General features: G+C 36.9%; 1 protein-coding gene across 1 annotated transcript in view; it reads left to right on the top strand.

Annotated features, from left to right (window-relative positions):
• The window catches only part of GMDS (GDP-mannose 4,6-dehydratase), an 844,904-nt gene that overhangs the window by 363,237 nt on the left and 468,975 nt on the right, over nt 1-12,692 (top strand). Inside the window, exons 5-6 of the mRNA XM_006888703.1 lie at nt 1,426-1,618; nt 2,486-2,590. Of these exons, the coding sequence (XP_006888765.1) occupies nt 1,426-1,618; nt 2,486-2,590 (298 nt within the window). The remainder of the gene's footprint in view (nt 1-1,425; nt 1,619-2,485; nt 2,591-12,692) is intronic.

The raw sequence follows: 12,692 nt of genomic DNA, 5'->3' as shown, positions 1-12,692 counted from the left end.
TTCTTTGGGATGGGAACAAATATAGATCTCTTCCAGTCAGTTGGCCAAGTGGTAGTTCTCCAGATTTCTTGGCACATCTTGGTGAGCACATCTAAGGCAGCATCTGTTAGCTGAAATATGTCAATTGGTATACCATCTATTCCTGGGACCTTATTTTTTGCTATTTCTTTCAAAGCAGCTTGACCTTCTTCCTTCATCACCATAGGCTCTTGCTCACATGTTTCATGAAATTCTTCTGTGTCTGCCATTTCCTTTCGATACAGTGACTCAGTATATTCCTTCCATCTTCTTCTGATACTTCCTGGATCATTTAGTATTCTGCCTAAAGCATCCTTGATTATAGCAACTCGAGGTTTGCATTTGTTCTCCAGTTCCTTGAGCTTAAGAAATGCTGAACGAGTTCGGCCCTTTTGATTTTCTGACTCCAGCTCCTTGCACATTTCATTGTAATATTTTTCTTTGTCATCCCGTGTTACCTTTTGGGATCTTCTATTCACCTCTTTAGTATCTCGAATTCTTCCTTGGAAGAATTAGTCTTTGGAAAAGAGATTGTCACAGTGGCTGCAAAAATTAGATAAAGTACAACAGATTGTGAGAGTGGTGTTTTATTCTTTTGTCTATAGAGCTGCTATGAAAGTGAGCAGATTCAGAGGCATTTAACAGCAACAATAACAGCAATCTTTTTTTTATTCACATTAATAAAAATTTCCTTTTTGTAAAAAAAATAATTCATTCAGGGTCCAAACAGCATTTGGTTAACAGGTTTCTAGATTATTTTTTTTTTTTTTGTCTTTCTGCTTCCTAAGAAAGATTTTGACTATATCTTCCTGTAACTTTCTTGGTTTGGGGGATTTTTTTTTTATGTTCTGCTAGTTTATTTACAAAATTTGAGTGCATTGTTTTCAAGAGCAATAGTAACAGCAATCTTGAGTAGCTTCCCATGAATTTATTGTCCACTTGTGCTTTTTATTTGGAAAAATGTCTATTCAAGCCTTTTGCTCATCTTCCAGTTGGGTTATTGTACTTACTTTTGATGCCATGCAAATCAAGAATCTACTGAATGTTTAAGACTATTCTAAGATGTAACAAAAGTAAGTATCATAATGTTGTAATGGTAATTAATTTATGTTTAATCAAGTATTTTTGTACCTATTGTGTTGAAAGTTGATGGCATCTCCCTTCTTACTCTGATATTTTTGTTGTGGTGGTGTTGTTAAGTGCCTTGAGTTGAGTTGTTGAGTTGAGTAGGACTCACAGTGACCCTGTGAATGATGGATTTGGACCCTTTCGTATCTTATACCACCCTCACCATCTCTGATATAAATAGTCTTTCACATTGGTTGAATCACAAAAATTGTTGTTCTCAATCTTAGCTCTGTAACTTTAATTCTCCATTAATGTTGTTGTCTCCTCTGTTCTTACCAGATTTCTTTTGACCTGGCTGAATACACAGCAGATGTTGATGGTGTTGGCACTTTGCGGCTTCTAGATGCTATTAAAACCTGTGGTCTTATCAACTCTGTGAAGTTCTACCAAGCCTCAACAAGCGAGCTTTATGGGAAAGTACAAGAAATTCCCCAGAAAGAGACCACCCCCTTCTATCCTCGATCACCCTATGGTGAGCACTATTGCAGAGTGATGCTTGTCCATACCTCAGAGCAAGGGCTGTAAGAAGGGCGGGGAGTAGAGAGGATAGTTTGTGTTCTATTTGAATTCTGTTCAAGTCTCAGGGTTGATATCATTTGGGCGTGCAGTTAACTTTAAGATAGACCAAAGTGACTCAACTTGTTGAGAAATATACCTCTATAAATTGCTAAATACAAGTATGTGATGCCCTTGCCTCAGGGTATAATTATCACCTCACATCACCAAACTTTTGTTCATTCAGCCCACCCATATAGAAGAAAATTAGACCCAGCATGACTATTTTTCTCAAACTGATATGAGATTGTGTTGAAGTGACAAGGTTTCATGCCTTTTATTTTTTAAGAAAACTATCTAAGACTTTAAACCCTTAGGAATAATTCTACATCAATAAAAAGAATATTACAGAAAAACTTTAATGATAAAATGGTAAAGAAGCTAGTATATTAAAGTCTGTTATTCAATTTCCAACTCCTTCAAAATTCAGAAAGGGAATAGAACCTAAGAAATGCTGTATTGTTGAGTTCAAATGTGAATGAAAGAACTGAAGGTATTACAGAAATAAAGAACCCTTAAATATTTTCTTATGTGTATGGTTGCCAAAGAATATTTCTATAAGACTGTTTCTAGCTTCATGCACTACAAACTAATTTTTGCAAATTGATACCTAAGACAATTGAAAATAATTTAATTTTATAATACATTTTATTTGCTTGAGACTCCAATAAGGGCAATCTTTTGGACTCTGGTGTGTGCTTCCATAGGCATTGATACTTATTTAAGATGCATTAAAAAGCATTGAGTTTTTTAGAATAACATTTATTTGTTCAAATTCTAACAGGGGCAGCAAAACTGTATGCCTACTGGATTGTGGTGAACTTCCGTGAAGCTTATAATCTTTTTGCAGTGAATGGCATTCTCTTCAATCATGAAAGTCCCCGAAGAGGTTAGTAACTAACCATAATACATTAATGGGAAAGAGATTTTCAGATTTTAAAAAACAGCAAGGTCAGTAAAAGCACAACACATTTACATGGTACTGATGGTATACTATCACTTTGGAACCAACCTATAGTGACCCTACAATGGGTTTTCAGAGGCAGTAAATTTCATGGCAGGAGATTGCCCATCCTTGTCCTGGAGAGCAGCTGATATATTTGAGCCATGTGCCTTTGAGATTATAGCACAGCTTCTTACCACTATACACATTGTTCTGAGTACAGTGAATATCATAAGTAGTCAAGGAAGAAACACACATTCAGCCTTAGTTTATATTTTCATATTGATTACCAAAGAAACCTAAGTCTCTGTTTTTTGGTATTCAATATGAACAAATAGAACCAGATTCCAGTTTTACTATTTTCATTTATAGGTCTTATCAAGCACACATTCAACCAAAATATTGTTAAATTCCATATGAATACAAGGAAGTGAGTATTAAATGCCTATTTCTAGAAGTCACTCTTGGTCACATAGATTTGACTTGCAGAGTCCAACTCTGAAGTTGTTGGATATTTACTGTTTAGATTCTACTAAACAGATTCACAGAAATTGCTATGCCTCTGGAAATTAGATCTTGAATTTATAAATTAGTGTTATATTGAGAAAAATTATTGCTTTTGTGTTGCCTCTTCAGAAAACATTTTTTTATTTGCATTGGCTTGTTGCCTTTCATAGTAATTGCTAAGACAGGTACTAACAAGTTGTTCTCTTTCCAGTAATAGATTTTGAAATAAGATAATGGAGAGTTATATCATTCATTGCTATTTACTAAGTAGGAGAGCTCTGTGGCATTTGTACACTGTTTGCAAAGTAAAATTTATCTGTGTGATTCAATGCTCAACAGTTCTATTAAATCTATCATTTTGCCTTGTAGCCTGAGAAAAATGGGAGGTTCAGTATTTTAATTACATTAGAAGTGCTCAACACATAGTAATGCTTGTAATGACACTTTATGTGACTATAGAGGCACATAATTAAACCAACATGCTATGAAGAAAGATTAATATGACAGGTTTATAAAAGTATCTTTAATCCCAATATGATTTTATTTTATAATTTCCCAAGTTAAAACTTCCCACGTTGGACTGTAAAGCAACAGACTCTAAACTGTCATCTCTTTTTCCCGAAAGGAATACAAGTTAACAAGCAGAGAGAAGCATTTCTTTCCTTGTCTTTGTGATTATGGGTATCATTAGTAGGAAGAGGCAAATCTGAGCCATCCTTGTCTATGCCATTGAGTGTAAAATACAAGTCTCAAGGAATTTGTTTGAAATGAGCTCCTTCAATCCCCTAACACATACTCGTTATTTGGTTTCTGTTTTACCTTTCAACTTTCCTTTCAGAAATAAATCAAAATTGGTTATTGTTGTGGATCAGATTAGAGAAGGGAAAAACAATTCTTTTAGAGTAAAGAGGTGAATTGAAAAATGACACCCTCTCAAAATCCTGTCAGTACTTATTGTCTATTTCAACATCTTATAATTAAAACATTTTTTGTCTTTTGAAATGTTAACAATTTGCTTTTCTAAGGAGATTTTATATATATATATATATATATGTAATAATCTTTAAAATTTCCATTCATCATGCCTACTCTTTCCTACCACCAAACGTATTCTTACTTCCGAAATGTTCCATCTTTATTGTTGTCATAAATATAGCTTTTGTTACACAGTTGTATAAAATTTGACCAAGTAACATGTAAATTTTTTTTCATTATTATTTATCTGGATATTATTGCTATCCCAGTTTTTACTTCATTCATATAATCAACTAGTGGGGGCAAAGTATGTATGAAAAACTCTCACTGACTATCTAATACTTATTACTTTGAATTCAAAATTAAATTTTATAGTAATCTGCCAACAATATACCTAGATTAATTGTTGTTTACTTAGGAGGTTCTTGGCCAGACTGTTGTTGTTGTTGTTGTAAGGTGGTAATAAGTCAACTACAAATTATAGCAACACTATGAAAAATAGGTCTGAACCCTGCTCTATTGTGTACCATCCTCATCATTTCTGAGATACTTAAGCACATTTTTAGTCACCCTATCAATCCATCTCTTAAGAGTCTTTTTCTGTGTCTTTGACCATCCAGCGATCATTTTAGAAGTTTAAACATTCTTGCCCAGAAGGAACACCCTAGTTTACCTTCTGAAAGACAAACGTATTTGTTCTTTTGGCAGGCCATGAGATTTCCAGTACTCTTCTCCACAGTTCAAAGGCATTAATTCTTCTTTCTTCATCTTTATTTAATATCTAACTTTTAAATTTATTTCATAGGAAATAATTGTAAAGACCATGATTATAATCAGGCTCACCTTAGTCTTCAAACTGACACCCATGGTCATTATAACTTTGGAAAGATATTTGAAAGCAAATTTTCCCAGTAAAACACGTCTTTTGATTGATTAACTGCTGGCACATGGGTGTTAATTGTGAATTCAATAAAATAAGAGTACCAACCTTTTCTACCTCTATCATAATGCTGCCTATTGGTTCACTGGTGAGGATTTTTATTTTCTTAATGGTGACATGCAATCTATATTAAAGGCTATAGTCTTTGATCTTCTGCTGTGAGTGTTTCAAATACTCTTCATTTTCAGCAAGCACATTCCAGTCATCTTTATATTTTATTTAGTTTTTTGATTAATCTTGCCCAGATCCAGATGCCATATTCTTCCCCATGTAGTCCAGCATACAGATTGAATAAGTATGGAGAATGGGTAGTCAGTTTTTGAGAAGATTGTTTCTGTTCTCCAAGATCTTCAGTAAAACACTTTGGATACTACAGTCAACTGTCTATAGTGTGCCCTGGACTGCTCTCCTGCCTAAAGCACTATAGTGACTGTGGCCCCACACCCTAGAAGCACCCCAGCTCCTCCACCTGGATCCCCAGAATCACCACTTGGAGAACTTGGCCCCGCCACTGAGACACTCTCACCAGCTGCCTGAAGGACCTAACCCTATGCCCAACCCACCCCCTGCCTGGACGCACACCACCTAAAAGTCTAGCCCCTGTGCCTGCAGGATCTGGCCCTGAAACCTGGACACCCCAGCTCTGCCACCTGGAAGATGACACACTGCTGCCCCTCTGAACTGTGCCAGGGACACCAATATCACAGGTGATACAACTTCCTTTCGCCTCCCAGAGATTGAGCTGCCTTTAGCCCTGGACACCTTGGACCTGCTTAGCTTCAGCAGTTACCTAACAGAGAAGGCTGCTAATTCACAGGGCATATCTCTCCCCAACTGAAGCAAGTCTTCCCTTGAGTCAAAAGTTCAGCGAGAAACTCAGGCAGCTGTCCTGCCCTCCTCTGGAGCAGAGCAGTGACTTCCTGAGACAATGTTTTAAGAACAAGAGCCTGTTAAAAACTCAGGCATGAAAAATTCTACCACAGCAATGTTAAGGAAGAAGCAGACTAACTCACACCCAACACAAACCCAAAAGAAGATGTCACCTCCAAAAAGTGACACCATATCAAAGAATTTCCTGAAACCAGAAAGTCTGATGGAACTTTCTGACACAGAATTCAAAAGAGCAATGATAGAATATTTTCAATGGGTGAAAGAAAAACTCAAAAAATTACAGGACTCTGCAAGCAAAAGCCAAGAGGAACATAAAAAAACCAAAAAACAACAACAACAAAAAAAACCCCAACAACCAAAAACACCAATCCAAGACAATGCAGATACAATAAACAAGAGGCTCTGGTAAAACAAGAAACTACAATCCACAATATGAGGACCAGTGTTTCAGATGCTGTCAACATGTTGAAGGGACATTATGAACTGAGTTGGAGAGATGGAACACATAACCAGCAAAATAGAAGATAGACTTGTCACCACTGATCTGCTAGTAGAAGAAGCAGAATCAAAAATGAAGGAAAACGAAGAAAGGCTGAGAATAATGTGGGACACCATCAAGAGGAATTACATGTGAATAATAGGAATCCCAGAATCAGGAAAAGCAAGTCAAGTTCCTAAGAGACAAACTAGTATCAAGCTTAGAAACCCTAGTCTTACAATATAAAGAGACTGCCAAATGCAACCAGAAATGCACAATCTGAAGAGGATAAAATTGATGAATGAGACCGTCTAAAGAGTTAATCTCTGTGAGCACGGAAAACTTTTTCCAACAGGGTGAAAAGAAAACCTACTGACTGGGAACAAACATTTGTCAATACCAGCTCAAACAAGAATCTCATAACAAAAATTTACAGAATACTCCTGGGCCTCCATAAGAAAAAGACTGAAAAACCAGTTATAAAATCGGCAAAAGACAAGGAAGGAATTTTCACAGAGAAAGATATTTGAGTAGCAGACACATGAAGAAATGTTCCAAATCACTGTCAATAAGAGAGATGAAAAGAAAAAAAAAAATTAGACACCATCTCTTAGACAGCAAGTAATAAATGTTGGAGAGGATGTGGTGAGAAAGGAACTCATACATTGTTAGTCGGCACTCTGGAAGGCAGTTTGGTGCTTCCTCAAAAAGTTGAACATAGACATTTCATATGACCCAGCTATTCCACTGCCTGAATATACCCCGAGAAAATGAGAACTGAGGCACAAATTGAGACTTGTTTACTAATGTTCATGGCAGCGTTATTTACCATTGCAAGCACATGAAAACATCCCAGATGTCCAACCACAACTTAATAGTTTGATAAATTATGTTACATTCATACAATGGAATACAACATAGCATGCAGTAGGAATGATTTTGTAAATTATTACCTAACTTTGGAAGAATTGGAGACTATTATTCTAAGTTAACTAACTCAGTCCCAGAAGAACAAATATTTTCAGTGCTGCTTTATTAGTGAGGTTTTATAGTATTTATTTTTTTGTGACTGAGCTATTCTACTCAGCATAATACTCATATTATGCTGAGTAGATATTTTTCTAGTTCATTGATTTTTAGTGCTGCATAGTATTCTATTTTGTGAATATACCATAGTTTTTTTTATTCCATTCTTGTGGGTTGGCATTTGGGTTGCTTCTATCTCTTTGCTATTGTAATTAATGCAGCAATAAATATAGGTATGCATACATCTTTTTTGGATGGTGGTTCTGATTTCCTTGGAGTATATTCTGAATACACTGGGTCAGATGTTATTTCTGTATCCAACTTTTTGAGACTGTGCCATACCACCTTCCATAATGTTTGCACCATTTTATACTTCCAATAGCAGTGAATAAGGATTTGAAACTCTCCAAAATCTTACCAGTATTTGTTGTTTGTTGCGCTGTTGAATTTTGTTATTGTTGCTGATATGAGATGACATAGTTGTTTCGATTTGCCTATCTCTGATATCTAGGGATTTGCACATTTCTTCATGTGTTTGTTTGCTATCTGAATGTCTTCTTTGGTGAAGTGTCTACCCCATAGTTTTTCTGAGTCTGTGGGTTTCTTTTTTACCCTGTTGGGAACGTATTTATGATAGATATTTGATTCTTATAAGGTCCCATTCATCTATTTTGTTCTTTCCTGGTTGTATATGTTTCATTCTGCTTGGAAGATTGTTCATACTGTGTATTAGGGATTCTAGTATTCTTCCAAGCTTTTCTATGATGAAGTTTATAGTTTTTGGTTTTACTTCTTGGTCTTGATTAATTTTCAATTGGTTTTTGTGTATGGTGTGGGTTTTACTTGAGTTTTCTACAGATAGTTTTCCAATTTTGCCAACATAATTTGTTTAAAAGACTGTTGTTTCCCCACTTAAGTGATTTCATCTCCTTGTCAAATATCATTGGCCATAGGTAGATGAGCTGATTTCTGGGTTCTCAAATCCATTCCATCAATCTATGTATCTGTCACTGTACAAGTACCACACATTCTTGACTACCACAGCTGTGTAGTAGGATTTGAAATTAAAGTATGATGTCTCCTACCTTGTTTCAGGTTTGTTTGTTTTTTAATAAATGCTTTACTTATTCAGGATCTCTTTCCATTCTGGGGTAAAACACGTGTGGCAGGAGGTGACTCAGCTGACCCTGCACCACACAGGTACAAACAACTACATCTCCCAGTGTACACATAAAGAAGTCCAGTGAACACCACCATTAGTCAAATATATGCTACAACAACAGAAGTCATGATCACCTAATGTGCTACTATTGATCCTTCTCTTGTCTAGAGCAAAGAAGAATGAAGAAAATCAAAGATGCACCAAGGCAATTAGACCATTGTTCATAGATCTCACCTCAAACTCCATGAGCCTGAGTCCAGAATAACTAGATGGTACCCAGCTACAAGTGCTGGCTGCTCTCAAAGGAATCCTACTAGAGGGTCCTGAGTACAGTGGGAGACAAATGAGGATGTTCCTTGGAGTGGTATATCATGCTTGAAGACGTGGAGGGCCAGCAAAAGAGAGGAAAATCCTAAACCATCTGGATTTACACAGTGACTGCAGCGGTGGGCTTAAGTAGGTAAAGAATGGTGAGGATGGCATAGGAATAGACTGGGTTCAGATTTGTTGTTCATAGGGTCACCATGAAGTCGTAGTTGAGGGCACTTAGCAACAACAATAAAGCTGCCATGAAGGGGAGCTCTGGTGACCTAGTGACAAGAAATTGTGCTGTAATCCCGATGGCACCAGATGCTCTGCGGGAGGAGGAGGGGCAGTTTCCTCCTGTGCCAGTCGAATCCAACTCAACAGTACACAACATGGAAATCAAAATAAAATAAAAAAGAATTAAAAAACAAAACAAACAAACAAAAAAACCAACAGGAGTCAAAGAAGAGGAAATAAAAGACTTCTACCAAACTTTACAGTCAGTGATTGATGGGTGACTTGAATGCAAAAGTTGGGAACAGAGAAGTAGGATCAATAGTTAGAAAATGTGGACTTGGTGACAGAAATGAAGCTGGAGATAGAATGATAGAATTTTGCACAATCAATGACACTCATTGCAAATACCTTTTATAAGAAACATAAACACAGGCTATACACATGGATTTCACCTGTTGGTATGCATAGGAACCAGATCAATTACATGTGTGGAAAGAATTGCTGGAGAAGCTCAGTATCAGCTGTGAAAACAAGGCCAGGTGCTGATTGTGGAACAGACCACCAACTACTCATATGCAAGTTCAAGCCAAAGCTGAGAAAAATTAAATCAAGTCCATATGAACCAAACTTTGACCTTGAGTCTATGCCATCTGAATTTCAAAACCACATCAGGAATAGGTTTGAGGGCTTGAAGATTAGTGAGTGAAGACTGAATGAGCTGTGGGAGTATACCAAAAATATCATCCAGGAAGAATGTCATTGCAAAGACAGAGGAGGAAGAAAAGACCAAGATGAATGTCCGAAGAAACTCTGAATATTACACTAGAGTGCCAAGAAGCCAATGCAAAGGAAAGAAATCAAGATATTAAAGAATTGAACAGAAGATTCCAAAGTAAATTGTTATGATGAAATGTGCAAGGAGCTGGAGTCAGACAATCAAAAGGGCTGAACTCGTTCAGCAGTTTTTAAGAGGAAGGAACTGAAGAACAACCATCAAATGAAGATGGAAAGAGTATAGAGTCTTTGTACCAAAAGGAATTGGCAGACACAAAAGCATTTCATGAAACAACATATGAATAAGAGCCTGTGGTGATGATGGAGGAAATTCAAGATGCATTGAAAGAATTGAAAAAATACAACACCCCAGGAACTGGTGGCATACCAAATGGCGTGTTTCATCAAACAGATGCTCACCAAGATGTGCTCACCAAGTTGTGGCAGAAATCTGGAGGAGAGCAATCTTGCCAACTGACTGGAAGACATCTATGTTTTTCCCATTCCAAAGAAAGGTGATCCAACAGAGTGTGGAAATTATCGAACAATATTATTAATATCAAGTGCAAGCAAGATTCTGCTGAAGATTACCCAAAAATGACTGGAACAGCACATCAACAGAGAACTGCTTGGAGTGCAGGCTAGGTGTCAAAGAGTCCATGGTACTAGGGATATTACCACCAATGTCAGGTGAGTCTTGGCTGAAAGCAGAGTACCAGAGGAATGTCTATCTGTGTTTAAAAAACAAAAATTTAAAAGGGCATTTGACTTTATGGATCACAACAAACTGTGGCTGACTGAAATGAATGGAAATCCCAGAACACTTGATTGTTCTTACGTGAAATCTGTACTTGGACCAGGAGGCAGTTTTCAGAACAGAGCAAGGAAACGCTGTGTGGTTCAAGATTGTGAAGGATGTGCGCCAAGGATGTGTCATATCTTCATATCTTTTCGATCTATATGTGGAATAGATTATCTGCGAGGCTGTGTTCTATGAAGAGGATTGGAGGTAAACTCAAATCTTCGTAATGCAGATGACACAACTCAGCTTACTGAAACTGAGGAGGACCTGAAGAGCTTACTGCAGAGGGTCAAGGATTGCAGCTTTAAATATAGATTGAAGCTCAATATCAAGAAAATAAAGATTCTCACCACTGGGCTGATCGGCAGCATCTTGATAGATGGTGAAGAGATTGAGATTGTTAACAGCTTCAGTTTGCTTGACTCTACAACACTCTTGGTACCAGCAGCCAGGAAATTAAAAGACAAATTGCATTTGGAAAGTCTGCTGTCAGAGATCTCGCCAAAATACTGAAGAGCAATGATGTCAGTCTGGAGACTAAGGTGCACCTGATACAGGCAATGGTCATTGTAACTACTTGCTATGCATCCGAAGGCTGAACAATAACTAGGGATGATAGGAGAATTGATGCCTTTGAGCTGTGGTGCTGAAGAAGAGTATTGAATATACCGTGGACTGCCTGGAGAACAAACAAGTTCATCCTGGAGTAGGTGAAGCCAGGCTACTCTTTGGAGGCAAGGATTCTGAAAATTAATCTGACATATTTTGGACATGTTGCAAGGCATTATCATTCCTTGGAGAGGTACGTCATGCTTAGGAGAGTGAAGGGACAGCACAGGAGAGGAAGACCCTTGATGTGAATTGATTCAGTGACTGGAATAATTAGGGTAGGTATATCAGAGACAGTGAGATTGGCACAGGATAGAGCAGGGTTTAGGGCTGTTGTACATAGGGTTGCTATGAGTCTCGGATGACTGGATGGCACAGAACAACAACTTTCCATTCCAGATCGAATTGAAAATTGCCTTGTCCATCTCATTGAAGAATGGAGTTGGTATCTGGTATTGGGATTGCACTTGACTTGTAGATTGCCTTTTGTAAAATTGTCATGAGCATGATATATTCTTCCATTGCTCCAGATCTCTTTTTGTTCTTTATAGTACTGTTTTTGTAATTTTCTTTCTATAGGTCTTTTGTATCTCTAGTTAGAATTACTCCTAATTATTTAATCTCGTGGTTAGCTATTGTGATGAGTATTGTTTTTCTTCACTCTTTTCTGTATTATCTTTGCCACTCTAGATAAATGCAACTCATTTTTCTATGTTAATCTTAAATCCTGCTACTTTGCTAAATTGGCCAATCATGTCCAGGAGTATCTCATTGAGTCTTTGTGGTTTTCTAAGTATACTATCATGTCATCTGCATGTAGAGATACTTTTACTTCCTCTTTCCCAATTTGGATATCTCTTATTTCCTTCTCTTGTATTTCCTTCTCTTGTTTTATTGTTCTCTCTGAAAATTTGAAACAGTATTGAATTGGAGATGTGATAATGGGCATCCTTGATTAGTTTCTGTTCTCAGAGGGAACCCCTTTAATCTCTCTCCATTGAGAATGATGTTGGCTCTTGGTTTTCCATATACTTTTCACTATGTTAAGGAAATTCCCCTCTATTTTATTGAGTGTTTTCATTAAGGAGGCTTGTTGGATTTTGTCAAAGACCTTTCTTGCATTAATTGATAGGTTCTTTTTCTTAATTTTGTTAATGTGATGAATTACATAAATTGTTTTTTTTATGCTGAACCATCCTTGCATACTGCTTATAAATCCCACTGGTCATGACAAATTAATTTTTTTATACTGTTGGATTCTGTTGGTGAGGATTTTTGCATCTATGTTCATGAGAGATATTGCTCTATAGTATTCTGCTTTGGTGTTGTCTTTACATGACT

Source organism: Elephantulus edwardii, unplaced genomic scaffold (genome assembly GCF_000299155.1).
Source record: "Elephantulus edwardii isolate Elephantulus edwardi_28Jun2011 unplaced genomic scaffold, EleEdw1.0 scaffold00071, whole genome shotgun sequence".
Taxonomy (NCBI): Eukaryota; Metazoa; Chordata; class Mammalia; order Macroscelidea; family Macroscelididae; genus Elephantulus; species Elephantulus edwardii.
Note: the sequence above shows the minus strand (reverse complement) of the source record. Positions and strands in the feature narration are given on the sequence as shown.